Raw genomic sequence first — 22,648 nt, 5'->3', positions numbered from 1 at the left:
CATGTGAGATACACTGGACCACAGAGTAGTTTGGTAGGAACAGAAAAGACAAGTAGAAGCATTAGCTTGCAGGCATCACTTTCTGATTCTCTCCCCATGGCTTCAACCAGACATGCTTAATTGATTAGCAATTTATAGTGATTAGACTCATTTAGGGGTTTCCAGACCTAACCCTCACGTAAGCCAGGCACTGGCTGTTAATTTCCAAGTTTTATTGATAGCTCAACTCCAACTATTCATACATCCTCTCAGCTCCAGGAACATCAAGATGACAATGTGACTTTGATTTGAGCAAGAGAGAAAATGTCTTTGGCAGATAATTACTGCTTTTTTTTGGTTTTCATCCTCTTATTTCCCTCCTGAGTAAGCTGTAGCACCTCCAAGAATCCAGAACTCAGCCAAGAACTACCACACAATCAATCTGACCTCTGGATCATTCAAAACAGATGTCCTAACTTATGTACAGAAGGTTATATTATAATGAAATGTCTGGAATATTATATATTATATATGGAATATCTGCTATACTAACTCAAAGCAGAGCAGAAGCAGCAAATCATAAAGTGGTATAGATCAGTTGCTAAAGATAGACATATGGACAACAGATGGTAGGGAAGGGGAACATATTTACGCATTTATGGCACAAACTATACAGATATAGATATATAAAGTGGACAAAATTATTCAAGAAATACATAGCAGTGTCGTGCTGTTTCATTCAGAGGCCTTAACAACCATTGAAGGCCACAGTGGAATACAAGCAGCCCAGTAAATGATGTTCTTAAACTGGAGACACTGAGAAGGTTAAATTGTGTTCAGTGTATTTAAAAAGCTAGGAAGAGGCTGGGCACAGTGGCTCATGCCTCTAATCCCAGCACTTTGGGAAGCTGAGGTGGGTGGATCGCTTGAGCTCAGGGGTTTGAACACCGCCTGGGCAACATGGCGAAACTCTGTCTCTACAAAAAATACAAAAAGCAGCTGGGTGCACTGGCATGTGCCTGTGGTCCCAGCTATGTGGGGAGCTGAGGCGGGAGGAAAGCTTGAGCCTGGGATATTGAGGCTGCAGTAAGCCATGTTTATGCCACTGCACTCCTGCCTGGGTGACAAAGTGAGACACTGTCTCAAAAACAAACAAACAAACAAACCTAGGACGTATTTAATGATGAAAACAGAATTTAAGTACATACCAAAATAGAGTGGATTCTTAACATTTTTTGATATAGTTCAACTCTGACATATAAACATTAGGAAATTAAGATCCCATGAGATTAGTGACTTCAAAAAATATTACACAAAATAGTTTGAGGTGAGGCCAAGATCATTAGATCCAGTGATTCAGAAGTTAAAACAAATGCTAAGTGTAAGAGAAGGCAACAGTGCACCTGTGATAACTTATCGATAAATTACCTATTTTGTTTAACTAATTTGAGTTGGGTTACACCACTTGCACTTCAAGTACATTACCGGCCAATCAGAGAGCTAGATAAGTGGACTTGGTGCTGGGGAAATGGGACAGGGTGGTGGAGGCTGTGCTGACCCAGACAGCACATTCCGTCTCTAAATAGAAAGGAGTGAATTTTGCAGCAACTGATGGCTGCCATGCAGGGATGTGGGCCTAGTGGTAACAAATTGTATGATTTCACTACAGAATGCTGAAATATAGATTTTTATAAGAAAACACTCAATTTTTAAAATGCTATGTTCATTTATTTTTCTTTAGCCACTGGGCAGGCCTAAGAAAAATGCATGTGAATTAGGCAAGATGGCCAAATAGGAACAGCTGTAGTCTGCAGCGTCCAGTGGGATCGACACAGAAGACAGGTGGTTTCTGCATTTCCAACTGAGGTATCTGGTTCATCTCACTGGGACTGGTTGGACAGTGGGTGCAGACCATGGAGGGTGAGCTAAAGCAGAGCAGGTGTCGCCTCACCCGGGAAGCGCAAGGGGTTGGGGAATTTCCCTTTCCTAGACAAGGGAAGCCGTGACAGACTGTACCTGGAAAAATGGGACACTCTCTCCCTAATACTGCGCTTTTCCAATGGTCTTATCAAATGGCACACCGGGAGATTATATCTCGCACCTAGCTTGATGGGTCCAACGCCCATGGAGCCTCGCTCACTGCTAGCACAGCAGTCTGAGATTGACCTGCGAGGCAGGAGCCGGGCAGGGAGAGGGCCATCAGCCATTGCTGAGGCTTGAGTAGGTAAACAAAGCAGCCTGGAAGCTGGAACTGGGTGGAGCCCACCACAGCTCAGCAAGGCTAGCTGCCTCTATAGGTTCCACCTCTGGGGGCAGGGCACAGTTGAGCAAAAGGCAGCAGAAACTTCTGCAGACTTAAACATCCCTGTCTGACAGCTCTGAAGAGAGCAGTGGTTCTCTCAACATGGTGTATGAGCTCTGAGAACGGACAGACTGCCTCCTCAAGTGGGTTCCTGACCCCTGTGTGGCCTAACTGGGAGACACCTCCCAGTAGGGGCCAACTGACACCTCATATAGGCGGGTGCCCCTCTGGGATGAAGCTTCCAGAGGAAGGATCAGGCAGCAATATTTGCTGTTCTGCAGCCTCCACTGGTGATACCCAGGCAAACAGCGTCTGGAGTGGACCTCCAGCAAATGCCAACAGACCTGCAGCTGAGGGACCTGACAAACAGAGAGGAACAGCACCAACATCAACAAAAAGGGCATCCACACCAAACCCTCATCTGCAGGTCACCAACATCAAAGATTAAAGGTAGATAAAACCACAAAGATGGGGAGAAACCACAGCAGAAAAGCTGAAAATTCTAAAAACCAGAGCACTTCTTCTCCAAAGGATTGCAGCTCCTCACCAGCAACAGAACAAAGCTGGACAGAGAATGACTTTGACGAGTTGACAGAAGTAGGCTTCAGAAGGTCAGTAATAACAAACTTCTCCGAGCTAAAGGAGCATGTTTGAACCCATTGCAAGGAAGTTAAAAACCTTGAAAAAAGATTAGACAAATGGCTAACTAGAATAAACAGTGCAGAGAAGACCTTAAATGAACTGATGGAGCTGAAAACCATGGCACGAGAACTTCGTGACGCCTGCACAAGCTTCAGTAGTGGATTCGATCAAGTGGAAGAAAGTGTATCAGGGATTGAAGATCAAATTAATGAAATAAAGTGAGAAGAGAAGTTTAGAGAAAACAGAGTAAAAAGAAATGAACAAAGCCTCCAAGAAACATGGGACTATGTGAAAAGACCAAATCTACGTTTGATTGGTGTACCTGAAAGTGATAGGGAGAATGGAACCAAGTTGGAAAATACTTTTCAGGATATTATCCAGGAGAACTTCCCCAACCTTGCAAGGCAGGCCAACATTCAAATTCAGGAAATACAGAGAACACCACAAAGATACTCCTCAAGAAGAGTAACCTCAAGACACATAATTGTCAGATTCACCAAGGTTGAAGTAAAGGAAAAAAATGTTAAGAGCAGCCAGAGAGAAAGGTCGGGTTACCCACAAAGGGAAGCCCATCAGACTAACAGCGGATCTCTTGGCAAAAACTCTACAAGCCAGAATAGTGTGGGGGGCAATATTCAACATTTTTAAAGAAAAGAATTTTCAATTCTTAAAGAAAAGAATTTTCATATCCAGCCAAACTAAGCTTCATAAGTGAAGGTGAAATAAAATCCTTTACAGACAAGCAAATGCTGAGAGATTTTGTCACCACCAGGCCTGCCTTACAAGAGCTCCTGAAGAAAGCACTAAAAATGGAAAGGAACAACTGGTACCAGCCACTGCAAAAATATGCCAAATTGTAAAGACCATTGATGCTAGGAAGAAACTACATCAACTAACGAGCAAAATAACCAGCTAACATCATAATGACAGGATCAAATTCACACATAACAATATTAACCTTAAATGTAAATGGACTAAATGGTTCAATTAAAAGACACAGACTGGCAAACTGGATAAAGAGTCAAGACCCATTGGTGTGCTGTATTCAGGAGACCCATCTCACATGCAGAGACACACATAGGTTCAAAATAAAGGGATGGAGGAAGATCTACCAAGCAAATGGAAAGCAAAGAAAAGCAGGGATTGCAATCCTAGTCTCTCATAAAACAGACTTTAAACCAACAAAGATCAAAAGAGACAAAGAAGGTCATTACATAACGGTAAAGGGATCAATTCAACAAGAAGAGCTAACTATCCTAAATATATATGCACCCAATACAGGAGCACCCAGATTCATAAAACAAGTCGTTAGAGACCTACAAAGAGACTTAGACTCCCACACGATAATAATGGGAGACTTTAACACCCCACTGTCAATACTAGACAGATCAACAAGACAGAAGGTTAACAAGGATATCCAGAACTTGAACTCAGCTCTGCACTAAGCAGACCTAATAGACATCTACAGAACTCTCCACCCCAAATCAACAGAATATACATTCTACTCAGCACTACATCACACTTATTCCAAAATTGAACACATAGTTGGAAGTAAAGCACTCCTCAGCAAATGTAAAAGAACAGAAATCACAACAAACTGTCTCTCAGACCGAAGTGCAATAAATTAGAATTCAGGAGTAAGAGATTCACTCAAAACCGCACAACTACATGGAAACTGAATAACCTGCTCCTGAATGACTACTGGGTAAATAATGAAATGAAGGCAGAAATAAAGATGTTCTTTGAAACCAATGAGAACAAAGACACAACATACCAGAATCTCTGGGACACATTTAAAGCAGTGTGTAGAGGGAAATTCATAGCACTAAATGCCCATAAGAGAAAGCAGAAAAGATCTAAAATTGACACCCTAACATCACAACGAAAAGAACTAGAGAAGCAAGAGCAAACAGATTCAAAAGCTAGCAGAAGGCAGGAAATAACTAAGATCAGAGCATAACTGAAGGAGACAGAGACACAAAAAAACCCTTCAGAAAATTAATGAATCCAGGAGCTGGTTTTTTGAAAAGATCAACAAAATTGATAGACTGCTAGCAAGACTAATAAAGAAAAAAAAGAGAAGAATCAAACAGATGCAATAAAAAATGATAAAGGGGATATCACCACCACTCCCACAGAAATACAAACTACCATCAGAGAATACTATAAACACCTCTATACAAATAAACTAGAAAATCTAGAAGAAATTGATGAATTCCTGGACACATACACCCTCCCAAGACTAAACCGGGAAGAAGCTGAATCTCTGAATAGACCAATAACAGGCTCTGAAATTGAGGCTGTAATCAATAGCCTAGCAACCAAAAAAAGTCCAGGACCAGACGGATTCACAGCCAAATTCTACCAGAGGTACAAAGAGGAGCTGGTACCATCCCTTCTGAAACTATTCCAATCAACAGAAAAAGAGGGAATCCTCCTTAACTCATTTTATGAGGCCAGCATCATCCTGATACCAAAGCCTGGCAGAGACACAACAAAAAAAGAGAATTTTAGACCAATATCCCTGATGAACATTAATGCAAAAATCCTCAATAAAATACTGGTAAACCGAATCCAGCATTACATCAAAAAGCTTATCCACTACAATCAAGTCGGCTGTATCTATGGCATGCAAGGCTGGCTCAACATACGCAAATCAATAGATGTAATCCATCACATAAACAGAACCAATGACAAAAACCACATGATTATCTCAATAGATGCAGAAAAGGCCTTTGACAAAATTCAACAGCCCTTCATGCTGAAAACTCTCAATAAACTAGATATTGATAGAATGTATCTCAAAATAATAAGAGCTATTTATGACAAACCCACAGCCAATATCATACTGAATGGGCAAAAACTGGAAGCATTCCCTTTGAAAACTGGCACAAGACAGGGAATGCCCTCTCTCACCACTCCTATTCAACATAGCGTTGGAAGTTTTGGCCAGGGCAATCAGGCAAGAGAAAGAAATAAGGGGTATTCAATTAGGAAAATAGGAAGTCAAATTGTCCCTGTTTGCAGATGACATGATTGTATATTTAGAAAACCCCATCATCTCAGCCCAAAATCTCCTTAAGCTGATAAGCAACTTCAGCAAAGTCTCAGGATACAAAATCATGTGCAAAAATCACAAGCATTCCTATACACCAATAATGGACAGAGAGCCAAATTATGAGTGAACTCCCATTCACAACTGCTACAAAAATACCTAGGAATCCAACTTACAAGGGATGTGAAGGACCTCTTCAAGGAGAACTATACTACAAACCACTGCTCAACGAAATAAAAGAGGACACAAACAAATGGAAGAACATTCCATGCTCATGGATAGGAAGAATCAATATCGTGAAAATGGCCATACTGCCCAAAGTAATTTATAGATTCAATGCCATCCCCATCAAGCTACCAATGACTTTCTTCACAGAATTGGAAAAAACTACTTTAAAGTTCACATGGAACCAAAAAAGAGCCCGCATGGCCAAGACAATCCTAAGCCAAAAGAACAAAGCTGGAGGCATCACGCTACCTGACTTCAAACTATTCTACAAGGCTTCAGTAATCAAAACAGCCTTGTACTGGTACCAAAACAGAGAGATAGACCAATGGAACAGAACATAGGCCTCAGAAATAATACCACACATCTGCAACCATCTGATCTTTGACAAACCTGACAAAAACAAGAAATGGGGAAGGATTCCCTATTTAATAAACGGTGCTGGGAAAACTGGCTAGCCATATGTAGAAAGCTGAAACTGGATCCCTTCCTTACACTTTATACAAAAATTAATTCAAGATGGATTAAATACTTAAATGTTAGACCTAAAACCATAAAAACCCTAGAAGAAAACCTAGGCAATACCATTCAGAACATAGGCATGGGCAAAGACTTCATGACTAAAACACCAAAAGCAATGGCAACAAAAGCCAAAACAGACAAATGGGATCTAATTAAACTAAAGAGCCTCTGCACAGCAAAAGAAACTACCATCAGAGTGAACAGGCAACCTACAGAATGGGAGAAAATTTTTGCAATCTACCTATCTGACAAAGGGCTAATATCCAGAATCTACAAAGAACTTAAACAAGTTTACTAGAACAAAACAACCCCATCAAAAAGTAGGCAAAGGATATAAACAGACACTTCTCAAAAAAAGACATTTATGCAACAAACAGACACATGAAAAAAATGCTCATCATTACTGGTCATCAGAGAAATGCAAATCAAAACCACAATGAGATATCGTCTCAGACCAGTTAGAATGGCGATCATTAAAAAGTCAGGGAACAACAGATGCTGGAGAGGATGTGGAGAAATAGGAATGCTTTTACACTGTTGGTGGGAGTGTAAATTAGTTCAACCATTGTGGAAGACAGTGTGGTGATTCCTCAGGGATCTGGAACTAGAGATACCATTTGACCCACTGATCCCATTACTGGGTATACCCAACGGATTATAAATCATGCTGCTATAAAGACACATGCACATGTATGTTTATTGTGGCACTATTCACAATAGCAAAGACTTGGAACCAACCCAAATGTCCATCAATGATAGACTAGATTAAGAAAATGTGGCACACATACACCATGGAATATGATGCAGCCATAAAAAAGGATGAGTTCATGTCCTTTGCAGGGACATGGATGAAGCTGGAAACCATCATTCTCAGCAAACTGTCACAAGGACAGGAAACCAAACACCGCATGTTCTCACTCGTAGGTGGGAACTGAACAATGAGAACACTTGGACACAGGGCGGGGAACATCACACACCAGGGCCTGTCAGGGGGTAGGGGGCTGGGGGAGGGATAGCATTAGGAGAAATACTTAATGTAAATGATGAGTTAATGGGTGCAGCAAAGCAACATGGCACATGTATACCTATGTAACAAACCTGCACGTTGTGCACATGTACCCTAGAACTTAAAGTAAAATAAAAATTAAAAAAACAACAACAACAAAAGGAGGAAGAAGCAGCAGATAACTATGGGATTTTGCCTAAAACTCAAGCTATTCAACATTCAGTGAGATAGAGATATGGCAAGGAAAGGTTACAAATGTCATCACTTTCTCTGTTATGAAAATGAAACTATTGTATTTCATTAGTAATAATTATGCATTTTTTCATTTTACAAATAGAAATGAATCTTTTAATTTAAAAAAAAAAGGAAAAATGTATGTGTAGATGGCTCTGGCCTGCAGATCTCAAGTTTTCTTCCTCTCTTTCAATTTCTGGTTGTATATCCAAAAAACACTCAACAGCTACAGATTTTAATCTTTGTAATGTCTACAAAAATTAAACTCAAGGCTGCCTATTAGTAGCTTTTCCAGAGCAAACAGTTACATTTACATCACATTCACAGTATAACATTCATGTCCATTATTAAATTATGGCTATAGACACAGAAGACATTGTCAAAAAGTGTTATGTTATACAAAAGGTTGAAGTTAGCAAGAAGAAAAAAAGAAACAGTAAATAACGAAGAAGAAACTATTTACATGTGAGATTACATTTGTGTCAAGATTACCAGTACTGACCAATCAGCCAGCCTTTGTAGAGTTAGTGTGCACAGCAGTGATGACTATTGTTTTGGTTTACCTTACACTGTCCTTTCTTCTAGTAAGAGCACACCTTTCCTTCCAGAGCAGGCACATTAGTCTATGTTGGGCCAGTGCCATCTCAAACCTGGTAAGTGACTAGTCTAAAGGGGAGCAGATGACTCAAGCAAAACCAATTGATTTTCTCTGGGATAATACATGGCTGTTGGGAGAGAGAATTTCTTTACAGGGGTTTTTAATCTGGGAACCAAAATATGGAGCTGTGTGAGGCAATCTGTTCCTTGTCACATAGAAGGACCTCAATAATAGGAGGGAATAAGAGCAATACATAGAACAGAGCAGAGCTGAGAGAGAGAGAGAACACTGACGATATTGTTTGAGACTCAGACTAATCTGTTCCTGAAACTAAAATCACCTCTGGGGCTTCCCAATATTGGAGCCAATAAATTATCTTTTTTATTTGTTTAACTGCTTTGAGTTGGGTTTAACACTTGCAACTTCAAACAGTCGTAGGTTACAGCCAATCAGGCAACTTGAAACCATAAGAAAACAACTCTACCTGAGATTATCTAATTGAAGCTGTACATGCATGTGTCTTTCGGAAAGTTTGTTGAATTCTTTCTCCTGACTCGTTTTGAATGAACTATACTCCAATTTCACTGAAGAAAGCTCCTTGTCAGCAGAATGAAGGACTACTCGCAGGTCATGTACCTCACTTTTCAAAACTAAAAAACAAATAAAACATATCCTCAATAGGTTTCTTAAAGCAGACAAATAAATTTGATAGGTACTATTCCCACAATTAGCAAAATCAAGTCGAAGAGACTATTTTAAGGAAAAATGTTGAAGAATTAAGTGGTGGGTACCTAGCAGCACTGAGATTTCTGTTTTCTTCCTCTCCCTTGCACATGGTTTTTGGTAAATTCCTACTGAAAAAGAAAGAGTTAACGTCTGTCCCTGACTTACAGGTCACTTGACTTTGCTAGATTTCTCCTGTAAAATGTGCTTCAAAACTCCTAACATAAGGGCAGGCACAGTGGCTTATGCCTATAATCCCAGCACTTTGTGAGGCTGAGGCAGGCGCGCTTGAGGTTAGGAGTTCGAGACCAGCCTGAGCAACATGGCAAAACCCTGTCTCTACCAAAAATACAAAAAATTAGCTGGGTGTGGTGGTGAGCACCTGTGGTCCCAGCTACTCAGGAGGCTGAGGTGGGAGGATCACTTGAGCCTGGGAGGTGGAGGTTACAGTGAGCCAAGATCGCACCACTGCACTCCAGCCTGGGTGACAAAACAAACAAACAAACAAAACTCTTAATATAAGAAACAAAAATTAAAAGATGTAATGTATTTTAAGTAAGCTCATCTTAGTTATTGAAAAATCCCTTGGAAATTTGCCTAAACTTTCCAACATGGGTTAAACACTTCAGGTCTTCTAAGACAACTACAACTGCAAATAGTATTAGTTAACTTTTTAGTTCAAAGAAAACAGAATGGCTATCTCTTTTTGTTTTAGCTTCATTACAAACCACTGCAAGTACTTTAATGAAGGGAAAAATAAAGTGAAAACATTGGGAATCAAATGATATTCCCACATCTACAAACATATACAAATATATAACCTATGCTTTGCTAATATTAAAACATTCATGAATTCAAAACACTTCATTTTCAAAGCAGCTTATTTAAAACTTTAAGCAGGCTGGGCATGGTGGCTCATGCTTGTAATCCCAGCACTTTGGGAGGCCGAGGTGGGTGGATCCCGAGGTCAGCAGTTTGAGACCAGCCTGGCCAACATGGTAAAACCCTGTCTCTACCTACTAAAAATATAAAAACTAGGCCACGTGTGTTGGCTCACGCCTGTATTCCCAGCACTTTGGGAGGCCAAGGTGGGTAGATCACCTGAGGTCAGGAGTTCATGACCAGCCTGGCCAACATAGCGAAACCACGTCTCTACTAAAATTAGCTGGGCTTGGTGGTGCATGCCTATAATCCCAGCTACTTGGGAGGCTGAGACAGGAGAACTGCTTGAACCCAGGAGCCGGAGGTTGCAGTCAGTGAGCCGCTGAGATCCCACCACTGCACTCCAGCCTGAGCAACAGAGCAAGACTCCATCTCAAAAAAAAAAAAAAAAAAAAAAAAAAAAAATCCAAAGAAGAAAACAATTAGCCAGGCATGGTAATGCACTCCTGTAATCCCAGCTGCTACTCAGGAGGCTGAGGTGGGGAATCACTTGAACTCGGGAGGTGAAGGTTGCAGTGAGCCGAGATCATGCCACTGGACTCCTGCCTGGGTGACAAAGCAAGACTCTGTCTCAAAAACAAACAAACAAACAAAAAACTTTAAGCAAACTTTTGTATCATTTGTTTGTGAACAATGATGGAGAAATTTGCCTTTTATGATATATTGCTGTTACTTACCACTGCATGCAAACCCCAGTCTGGTTATCAAACAACAAACAACAACAAAGCAACCATCCAAAAACATAGGAACAGCTTTATTAATAAGAGTAAAAAGATACTGAGTTACAGTATTCCTTCAAGTCACAAAGCTCCTGATAGAATAACTTACAGTCATTTTTAGTTTGAGTCTCTTGAAGCTGCTTTTCAAGGACATTCAACTGCGAGAGAAGCTCTTCCTGCTGTTTGGTCCAATCAATTCTTTCTGATGAGAAAAGCTTTGGGAAAAAAGATAAATTTACTGGAAAAGGAATCCTGGTATGCTAAGATGCAGACGCGCTCCAAATCATTAATCTGTTTCTTTTTTTTTTTTTTTTTTTTTGAGACAGAGTCTTGCTCTGTCACCCAGGCTGGAGTGCAGTGACACAACCTCCGGCTCCTGGGTTCAAGTGATTCTCCTGCCTCAGTCTCTCGAGTAGCTGGGATTACAGGCATGCGCCACCACGCCCAGCAAATTTTTGTATTTTTAGTAGAGACGGTTTCGCCACATTAGCCAGGCTGGTCTCGAACTCTTGACCTCAGGTGATCCACCTGCCTCGGCCTCCCAAAGTGCTGAGATTACAGGTGTGAGCCACCATGCCTGGCCTCATTAACCTGTTTCCGTTTTTAAAGTCTAGTTTTAACGTCTCTGACCAGAAGAAAATTGGCTGTCCCCACGAACTATAGTAAAGAGGATTAACAACTACGAAGCCATGGACAGTCCATCTTGGTTTCTTCTAAATACATAGCAAGGGATCTATTTGCATTATTGACTAAGTCAGCCAAGTGCAGACTATGCATGCCTGTCTCATTATCAGAGCAGCATGCCAAGTGACAAGGTAGAGAATACAGCTCAAATAAGCCTTCACTAAGGCCATGTGGCACTTTCTTTCTGTGATACTCTCTGAGTATGTTTCATACATACTCAAGGATGTTTGAGGATCCTTGAGGATGTTTCCTCAAGGAAACATTTGAGGGTACTTCATACATTTTCTGAGGCCGTGCTCTTGGTCTCACCTCCTGCATTTGGGTAGAATGATGTTCCAGTTTGTCTACGAGCTGCTGAAGCTTTAGGTTTTTATGCTCTTCTTCATCCAATTTGGCTTGAAGAGCACTTATTTGTTCCTGCAACACAAAAACTTTAGTCATCAAAATTTCTTTTAATGGAATTCTCAAACATTCCACCATTTCTTCTGCATTAAAGACACAACAAAACAAAACAAAACAAATTCAAAACTTCATATGAACAAAGGTATCAAAGGCCCGTTTGGAGCCAGAAAACAGTATCAAAAGGTTATATACTAAATGATTTCTAATGTTTCAGATTTACACTTGTGGTCCATTAAAGTAGATACTTTGAAATACAAAGGAAAGAAGTGATTAAAATTAAAATCCTGGATTAAATGATAGAGTCATCTTGAGACTTCTAAGAAGCTTCCTCAGGGCTGCAAGCAGTTACCTCACCAGAAAGGCCTCCGTGGCCTGGAAAGGACAAAATACTGGGGTTTGGGGTGGTCTGGCCCACTCCAAGTTTTACTGGACAGTAGAAAACCTATTTTAAAAAATTAACAAACCATAACAATTCTGGAATAATCAAATTTCAGGTTATTTCAAATATACTAAAAGCTGTCTAAAATTTGATCTATAATTGAAGGGGTGGCTTGCCCCTCCACACCTGTGGGTGTTTCTCAGGTGGAACAAGAGACTTGAGAAAAGAAATGAGACACAGAGACAAAGTATAGAGAAAGAAAAAGTGGGCCTAGGGGACCGGCACTCAGCATCCAGAGGACCTACCCTGGCAGTATTTATTGATCATTATCTTTACTGTCTTAGAAAAAGGGAAGTAGCAGGATAATAGGATCATCGTTCTGAGAAGGTCAGCAGTAAGACATATGAATAAAGATCTCTGTGACATAAGTTTAAGGAAAAGTGCTGTGCCTTGACATGCATATGCAAACATCTCCATAAACCTTTTTAGTGCATAAAGAGCAGCATTGCGCTAGCAAGTCCTACCTTTTGCCCTAAGGCGGTTTTCTCCTTTCTCAGTAAACAGAACATACAATCGGGTTTTACACCGAGATATTCCATTGCCTAGGGACGGGCAGGAGACAGATGCTTTTCTCTATCTCAACTGCCAAGAGGCCTTCTTTCCTCTTGTACTAGTCCTCCTCAGCATAGAACCTTCACGGGTGTCAGGCTGGGGGACGATCAGGTCTTTCCCTTCCCACGAGGCCATATTTCAGACTATCACATGGGGAGAAACCTTGGACAATACCTAGCTTTCCTAGGCAGAGGTCCCTGTGACCTTTGGCAGTGTCCCTGGGTACTTGAGATTAAGAGAATGGTGATGACTTTTCACAAGCATACTGCCTTCAGGCACTTGTTTAAGAAAGCACACCCTGCACAGCCCAAAATCCGTTAAACCTTGGGTCACCACAGCACATGTCTCTTGCAAGGACAAGGTTGGGGGTAAGGTCACAGATTAACAGCATCTCAAATACAGAACAAAATGGAGTCTCTTATGTCTACTTCTTTCTATACAGACACAGTAACAGTCTGATCTCTCTTTCTTTTCGCCACAATAATAAGATTCTTTCAACTTTCTTTTTTTTTGAGACAGAGTTTTGCTCTTGTTGCCCAGGTTGAAGTGCAGTGGCGTGATCTCGGCTCACTGCAACCTCCGCCTCCCAGGTTCAAGCAATTCTCCTGCCTCAGCCTCCCGAGTAGCTGGGATTACAGGCATGCACCACCACACCCGGTTAATTTTGTGTATTTAGTAGAGACGGGGTTTCACCATGTTCATCAGGCTAGTCTCAAACTCTTGGTCTCATATGATCTGCCTGCCTCGGCCTCCCAAAGTGCTGGGATTACAGGCATGAGCCACTGCGCCCGGCCTCTTCTAACTTTCTTTAGCAGATACAGCACTGTGCTATACAAACCAGTTCTGGAACTTGGAGCTAGCGGCCAACTGGTCATTTTATACACTAGGGAACCAAAGCCCATGAAGAATGACTTGCTAAAGATTGCTAAGTAGAGACAAAACGCAAGAGTGGGCTGATTTCCAATCTAGGAATGATTATAAACCCACACTTAAAAAGATATGGTTTTAATACTAAGCACTTTTGAACACTGTAACTTATAGGGAATTAAAATAACAAAGCAAATTTATTTAAATGGATGTCCAGTTATTTATTTTTTCTAGAACAAAACATTACCTGCATTGTACTAAGCTCTTCAGAAATGGCCTCAAAGGCTTGTTCATTCATCTCGGGTGGAACTGGCTCATTTAATATATCATTATCTAATATACTAGAATTCTGAGTGTATAGAGAGCCAAAGCTTCCCGTTTCAGGGCTTAATTTTGGTACTGGTCGGGAACGAAGTTGGCAGACCTTGGTTGGTGTAGTTATAATCTGCAGCAAAAAATGATTATGGAAAACATTAGCACATATTTTAAAAGGGCATATTTAATAATTTTGTGAATAGAGAGGATAAAATTGAAATACTATTCATGAAAAGAAAAGAAAAAGTGTTCTTGAAACACAGTATAAAAATGCCCAAGTGGAAATAAATTCATCAATTCAACGCAGTCCCAAGCAAAATTCTAATACAATTTTTAAAAATAAACTTAATGACCTGATATCTAATTTCATACAAAGAATAAATGTACAAGAAGAGACAAGACAATTAAAAAGAACAAGCCAGGCATGATGGTTCATGGCTATAATCCCAACACTTTGAGAGGCTAAGAAGGGGAGGATCACTTGAGGCCAGGAGTCCAAGACCAGGCTGGGCAACATAGTGAGATCCTGTCTCTAGCAAAAAAAAATCATTTTAATTATTTTTACAGGCATGGTGTCCTGGGCCTGTAGTCCCAGCTACTTGGGAAGCTGAGGCAGGAGGATCCCCAGAGCCCAGGTGTTCCAGGGTGCAGTGAGCTATTATCACACCATTGCACTCCAGCCGGAGTGACAGACTGAGACCCTGTCTCTCAAAAAAAATAAAAATAAAAATAACAAATTAGGGAGACTTCACCATCTGATATAAAAATACATAGGGGTATGGGGAGTATGGTCATTAAAATAGTATATTACATTACAGTACATATTAAAACAGTACATTAGCTTATGTACATTCAAATAGAACACTGGGAGGAAATACAAAGTCCAGAAATAGAATTATTATTATTTTTTGAGACAGAGTCTTGCTCTATTGCCCAGGCTGGAGTACAATGGTGTGATCTTGGCTCACCACAACCTCCGCCTCCCAAGTTCAAGCGATTCTCCTGCCTCAGCCTCCCAAGTAGCTGGGACTACAGGCACACACCACCACGCCTGGCTAATTTTTGTATTTTCAGTAGAAATGGGGTTTCACCATGTTGGCCAGGCTGGTCTCCAACTCCCGGCCTCAAGTGATTCGCCCGCTTTGGCCTCCCAAAGTGCTAGAATTACAGGCATGAGCCACCACACCCAGTCCAGAAATAGAATAATTTTTCTGTGGAAATTTCAAGTATCAGGAGTAGCTGACAACCAAAGGTGCACGCCACCACACCTGGCTAGATTTTTTTTTTTTTTTGCAGAGGTAGGGTCTTACTATGTTGCCCAGGCTGGTCTTAAACTCCTGGACTCAAGCAATCCTCCCGCTTCTGCCTCCCCAAGTGTTGAGATTACAGGTGTGAGCCACTGTGCCTAGATGTATTATTATTTTTAAGTTAAATCCCCTTCTCATACCATTCAAAAGAAAAACAGCAGATACACAAACACCTCAATGTAAAGGAAAATAAAAGGCAAAAAAGTCATAAAGATAAAAGGTCAATAAATCTGGCTACATCAAAAATATAAAATTTCTATATAACAAAAGCATCACATGCAAAGATGAAAGACAAGCAACATGATGGAGGAATATATTGGCAGTATACCTAACAAATGCTTATTACATAAAAACAAAATCTGAAGAAAAATATTTTAAAAAATAGTAAAATGGGCTCTTTCTTTTCAGGGAATAGGATATACAAATGGACATGAACACATGAAAAGATATTTGAAATTAGAGAAATGAGAATTAAAACCTTAACAGCAAGATCTCATTTTTTACCCATCAGATGGTCAAATATTAACAAGCCTGACAATGCCAGTTCCTGCGGACAGTGCTGGGAAAGGAGTGCATCAATGCTGCAGGGACAGGGTACAGACACTGGGAGGGAGCTTCAGCTTGACTCACTCAAATGCTAAGACATCCTAAAATGACCAATTCTCCTTTAACGGAATCCACCCCCAGAGAATGCATGCACTCGAAACCATCTACTTAAGCCATAGAAACCTAGGGTTAAAATAAGTAGGTACCAGTTAATATGGAAAGATCCAAGGCATATCCCTTAAGGGGATATCCCTCATGGTGCTTCAAGCTCTATAATTCAAGCTCTATAATTTTTCTGTCCCTCAAGGGAGATGCCTTGGATCTTTCCACATTAACTGGTATGAGGCTCATATCCCTTGAGCCTCATATCCAAATAAGGCTCTAGGTACCAGTTAATGTGGAAAGCTCTAAGGCATATCCCTGAGTTAACAAAAGCATATTGTGGAATAACATATGAAGAATGACTCTTTAAAAAAAAAAAAAAAAGCAATAAACAATCTAGGAAACAACTCTATGTGTTTTCTCAGTCTGTATATATTTATAGTATAAAAATGCTAAGAAAAAGGATTAAACTACCTCCAGGAATTAGGGGGGACAAAGGATTAGATTAGATCCAGATTGGAAGTGATGCTGAAATGGAATTTTAACTTTAACTTGAAATATGTATATTTCTTTTAAACAAAGATAATGTATTCATATAGTAGTTGCACAACTAAAACAACAACAAAGGCTCTGAATTGCTATGCCGCTCTTGGCAACATAAAAAAAAATTCTGGTCAGGCATGGTGGCTCACACCTGTAATCCTAGTGTTCTGGGAGGCTGAGGCTCCAGGTGGATCGCTTGAAGCCAGGAGTTCAAGGCTGCAGTGAGCCATGATCATGCCAATGCACTCCAGCCTGAGTGACAGAGCAAGACCCTGTCTCTAAAAAACAAAACAAAAAATAAATAAATCAAAATTTAAAAATATTTTTTAAAAATTTCCGCCTGTATAGGAAAAAACCCAGCATTTTCCAGGTTGAATAAATCATTATATATCCACATAACATTCTTGAGCAACTGCCAAAACAAATCAAAAACCAAAACAGAAACAAAAAAGGGGAGAACGTTTTTTCCCCTGCAGACATAGGACAAACTCTAAAATATGGCTTTAAAACACACACACACACACACACACACACACACACACACACACACACAGCCCTCAAGCTGTAGAAAGAGATTTGCTACTAAATACCTTTTATATCTTTGAAAATTTCAGTCACAGGCCAGGCGCAGTGGCTCACACTTGTAATCCCAGCACTTTGGGAGGTCAAGACGGGCAGATCACCTGAGGTCAGAAGTTCGAGACTAGCCTGGCCAACATGGTGAAACCCTGTCTCTACTAAAAATACAAAAATCAGCCGGGTGTGGTGGTAGGCACCTGGAATCCCAGCTACTTGGGAGGCAGAGGCAGGAGAATCGCTTGAACCCAGGAGGCGGAGGTTGCAGTGAGCCAAGATTGTAAAACACTGCACGCCAGCCTGGGCAACAAGAGCAAAACTCCGTCTCAAAAAAAAGAAAAATTTCAGTCACATAAATTACCTATTCAAATATGAATACAATTACTTAGTCTTCCATTAAGTGACACGAAAAGCACCACTACTAAAAATAATCATTATAAATAAACATCTATTTATATTTTAAGACACATAAGGAAAGGTTTTCTGTCTTTCTTCTCTACTTCTTTCTTTTATTTTTTATTTTTATTTTTTTGTTTGTTTTTTGTTTTTTGAGACGGAGTCTCGCTCTGTCACCCAGGCTGGAGTGCAGTGGCGCGATCTCAGCTCACTGCAAGCTCCGCCTCCTGGGTTTACGCCATTCTCCTGCCTCAGCCTCCTGAGTAGCTGGGACTACAGGCGCCCGCCACCGCGCCCGGCTAATTTTTTTGTATTTTTAGTAGAGACGGGGTTTCACCGTGGTCTCGATCTCCTGACCTTGTGATCCGCCCGCCTCGGCCTCCCAAAGTGCTGGGATTACAGGCGTGAGCCACTGCGCCCGGCCCTACTTCTTTCTTTTATTGAAAAGAACTTGAGGCTGGCGTGGTGGCTCCCACCTGTAATCCCAGCACTTTGGGAGGCTGAGGCGGGTGGATCATGAGGTCACAAGTTCGAGACCAGCCTGGCCAACATGGTGAAACCCTGTCCCTACCAACAATACAAAAATTAGCCGGGCATGGTGGCATGCACCTGTAATCCTAGCTACTCGGGAGGATGAGGCAGGAAAATCGCTTAAACCCCAGAGGCAGAGGTTGCAGTGAGCCGAGATTGCGCCACTGTGCTCTAGTCTGGCCGACAAGAGCAGGACTCTGTCTCAAAAAAAGAAAAAAAAGAACTTGAATTCAAGCTGGACTTGAATTCCTGGGCTTGAGCGATCCTCTTGCCTCAGCCTCCCAAGTAGCTGGGACTACAGGCCTGCGCCACCACACCCAGGTGTGGTAAAATTTTTTTTAACCTTCAGAAAATTTGACACAAAAATTTGATACAAAAACTGAAATCAGCATCACCTCCTCAACCTTTTGTTTTCCTTGTGTACTTCCTTTCTCTCCCCTCATTCTCAGTCGTTCATACATTTGTTTTTTGTTTTTCTTTTATGAGGGATATGGTTATTTAGGACAAAACCCTCTCATGTTATTTCCAATGGCACCTGTGATCCCTTAGTGGTCTTTGCCCTTTAGGGTTTCTATTCTACTGAAAGCTTTGAGGACATGTTACATTGTATCAACAGCTGCCATTTTACTGATATCTACAAGGTACCAGGTAGCTTATCTATCTCATTTAGTACACTAAAACTCTGCGAGTAAATTACCTTTATCTCCAATTTAGAGAAAAGAAAGATTAGGCTCAGAAGTTAGGAAACCCTGCCTAAGGTTAGCAGCACATTCAAATTTGATTCCAAATGCTGAATTCTTTCCTACTCCACCCTACCCCTGGGGGGATACATCAGTGGGGTTGCTGGCAGCAACCCAAGGACCATAGTGACACCGGTGTTAATTACCTGCATGGGATGTCATCGGCATCTGCAGATAGACCATACAGACTCCATTACTAATAAAATGACACAGCAGTGATTTAAGATGGAAGTATGGTTCAGATGACCTACCTTAAGTGTTTCAGCATGAATTTTATTCAGCTGAGAAACTTCTTGCCGCTTGCAGGCTTTTGTTGCTTCCAAAAGGTTTTCAAGATTAAGGTTAGCTTTTTGCAAAGACTGAAGCTCTGATTCCAATTCTAGCTGCCTTTTCCTAATAGATATTGTAAAACAGAGTATTTCAGGTAATAAGTAATGTCAAACATTTATAGAGTAGTTTACAGTTTATGCTCTCACATAACTTTATAGTTATCTCTAAATCAGAGATATTCTCTATTCTCTCAGATTATTCCCTTCATTCTTCAGTTCGGTAAACTACGGCTCAGAGACTGACTGTTTAAGGGATTCAACTAGTAAATAAATGGTAGCGCTCAAATTCAAAAGTCCAAATAGTCCATGATTATACCATATGTGATACGTCATTTTTGAACCAAACATTTGTTTATATTTTAGGGTAAGATTGATCTTAGTTATAATATGAATGTGATTTATCTTTGTTTTTACATAATGAGAATCAAGTAGGAATATTAATAAACCTATATTTCCTAAAAATCTTAACAACCCTGACTACCAAATTTAAATTTAAATAATTTATTATGTAAGTTCAATAGACTCTCAACCCAACAGGAAAAAACTGCTTAAAACACCTATATTATCTAGTTCATTAAATATATTAGTAAAGAGCTAGAAGCATGCTTTTTCTTCATGTCAAAGTAGTTGCTTCTATGAGTTTAATATTTAAAGTAAAACGCCCAATTGAATTATCAATATTAACACTACAGCAAATGAACACTAAAAGAAAATAAGTGTGCATGCATGTGTATTTAGACTTTACCTAGTAAGTTCTTTGAATTCTTCATATTCTTGCTTTGAATTATTCAGCTCTGTCTGAATTTGCAGGAGTTGTGCTTTTAACTTCTCAGTGTTTGCAAACAAACATGGTTCTTTCTGAGCTTTAGGAGAAAATCCTTGCTGATCTGTTAATAAGAAAACAGTCTCAGTCTTTTTTGTGTTTTTTTGGAGACAGGGCCTCATTATGTTGCCCAGGCTAGAGTGCAGTGGCTATTCACAAGCACAATCATAGTGTACTGAAGCCCCAAATTCTGGTCTCAAGTGAACGCCCTGCTTTAGCCTCCCAAATAGTTGGGACTACAGGTGCATGCTACCATGCCTAGCTTCACAACTTCAGTGTTTGAAAAACAAAAACAATAGGACACATTTTCTAAGTTCTCTGTCAGGTATCAATTTTGGGCCACAAGGAGGAAAAATGAGAAATGGGTTGGAAAGTGAGCCCTAAAATACAAAAGCTTATAACTCAGCAGAAGGCGCAGGATGTGACAGTGTGCCAAAGGGGATTAGAAGTCATGTTTAAGAAGCAGAGGCCATAGGATGGAGAAGCGTAGTTAAGGCAACACCTTTCCCATTAGGAGAAAGAGCAAACAATGACGAAAATGTGGCATGCCTAATGCTAGACAAACAGCAGCCAGTGAATCTTGCAGGAATTAGTGCTAGCAGCTAATGTTAACAGCCAAGGAATTATTTAGAAAAGGAAACAAATAGCAAGGGCAGCAGGTTGTAAGAACTCAGTATCATTTACCAGGTAGAAAATACTAATTTTCAGGAAATGCCTTTTAGAACACTGAATATATTGAAGAGAGTCCACTGAGTTTCAGTGTGGGAAAAGATCACGTAAAAGTTGTTTAGAGAGTGATCAATGTTTAGAAACTAAAAAAAAAAAAAAAAAAAAAAAAAAAGAAACTGATGAGATCCAGATATTAGCATCTTCTGAAGGGACTAAGTCAAGGTATTATGGAGACCAAAACAAAATGGCCAACAACATAAAGGGCACTGTAGGGAAAAGTAGTTTAAATAAAACAGAAAACCTAAGTCAGGCGTGGGGGCTCACATCTGTAATCCCAGCACTTTGGGAGGCCGAGGTGGGTGGATCATTTGAGGCCAGAAGTTCAAGATCAGCCTGGCCAACATGGTGAAACCCCATCTCTACCAAAAATACAAAAATTGGCTCGGTGTGGTGGTGTGTGCATGTAATCCCAGGAGAGAGCCTGAGGCAGGAGAATCGCTTGAATCCAGGAGGTGGAGGTTGCAGTGAGCCGAGATCGCACCACTGTACTACAGCCTGGGCGACAGAGTGAGACTCCATCTCAAAAAAAAAAAAAAAAAAAAAAGAAAACCTGACAGTAATTTTACATCTAATATCTTAAGTCTCTCCCCAACCCAGTTACTGTGACTCTTAATATTCTATTCAGTCGTAACAGAATAGAAGGCTTAAAAAATGAAATTTTAAAAAGCAAAGAGACAGTCTTCTTTATGAATGTAGAATAAAAACAGTAGAACTTTCTCACTTTCAACCTAAAAGGAAACCAAGGCCATGTCTATGATAAAAGACCATGAAAATATTAACTCTAAGACTGGGGCAAACACAGACTTTGTTACCAAATCCCAGGGTATGAACACCAACAGCTGTCAAGACTGTAGGACAGACTTAGTACTAACTAAACCACTTTTCACATAGTACGCAAACTTATGAAAGTAGCATGTAACTAGAGAGTGCACACACTGGTAACCACAACATCAGGACCCAAACACTGTGCTATGAGTCTGACCTTTCTACATCTCTTACATTGCACAGGCCTAACTAGATTGAGAAACATTTCAACTCGATTTTTATTCATGTTTAATTAATTAAACACTTTTCATTTCAAATACTTTAAACCGGAAAATTTACTAAAAATTTAACGTAGTATCTGAATCAATCTTTTTATCAATAAAACAGAAATACAATGAGTATTTTCTTGTTATATCTATTAGCTTACATAGTTTATGCTCTGTGATCTTTGAGAAAAAAAAGTTCAGTAAATACCTTTCTATAACATAAAAGAATATGTGTATAAGACATTAGCACAGCAGGCCTGGAGGCTAAAATGAAGACTCTAGTCACAAGGCACTACAAATACTCTTTAAAACAGTCCCTTCCTACATGGAACATATATACAACAATCATTTCTTACTTTTGTCACTTTTCTCTATGCCACTTATTTCAGAGAAAGCTTTTTCTAGTTTTGCAATGGTCTGGGCATCCATTTCTTGGGCTCTTTTCACAGGCTCTAATAATCTCAGTCTTCTATTCTCCTCCCTGAGGGAATGATTTTCCATAGCATACTTTGCAACTCTGGGGTGGTGCTCTATCTGTGACATAGAAGAATTACATGCATTATATATTTACAAACATTTCTTTAGTGAATTAGTTCCTCTAAAAAGCTGTTAGAAAACTAGGTATGCACATGCACTACTGGGGTACCCTTCTGCAACTACCGTGGAAAGCAACTTGGCATGTGTGATCAGTTTGAAAATATGCATGTCCTGTAACTCTGCTATTCTCAGTTGGAGTCTAGACCCTTGCAATGTTCACTCACCTAAGGAGGTAAGCACAAGGGTGTACAC

At 40.2% G+C, this 22,648-nt stretch overlaps 2 protein-coding genes across 5 annotated transcripts in view; one reads left to right on the top strand and one right to left on the bottom strand.

Annotated features, from left to right (window-relative positions):
• Positions 1-22,648, top strand: part of KIAA1143 (KIAA1143 ortholog) — a 940,736-nt gene that overhangs the window by 856,358 nt on the left and 61,730 nt on the right. The window lies entirely within an intron of this gene.
• Positions 1-22,648, bottom strand: part of KIF15 (kinesin family member 15) — a 123,401-nt gene that overhangs the window by 52,620 nt on the left and 48,133 nt on the right. For both annotated transcript variants that reach the window (XR_007723487.1, XM_050780505.1), the window contains exons 14-20: positions 22,216-22,393; positions 20,022-20,163; positions 19,199-19,340; positions 14,139-14,336; positions 11,941-12,048; positions 11,057-11,162; positions 9,048-9,213 (exon numbers count right to left, since the gene is read on the bottom strand). Coding sequence is in view for 1 of the 2 variants with exons in the window: in XM_050780505.1 (XP_050636462.1) it covers positions 9,048-9,213; positions 11,057-11,162; positions 11,941-12,048; positions 14,139-14,336; positions 19,199-19,340; positions 20,022-20,163; positions 22,216-22,393 (1,040 nt within the window). In the remaining variant the exon portion in view is untranslated. The remainder of the gene's footprint in view (positions 1-9,047; positions 9,214-11,056; positions 11,163-11,940; positions 12,049-14,138; positions 14,337-19,198; positions 19,341-20,021; positions 20,164-22,215; positions 22,394-22,648) is intronic.

Source organism: Macaca thibetana, chromosome 2 (genome assembly GCF_024542745.1).
Source record: "Macaca thibetana thibetana isolate TM-01 chromosome 2, ASM2454274v1, whole genome shotgun sequence".
NCBI lineage: Eukaryota > Metazoa > Chordata > Mammalia > Primates > Cercopithecidae > Macaca > Macaca thibetana.
The sequence above is the reverse complement of the archived record's forward strand: the minus strand, read 5'-3'. Positions and strand labels throughout refer to the sequence as shown.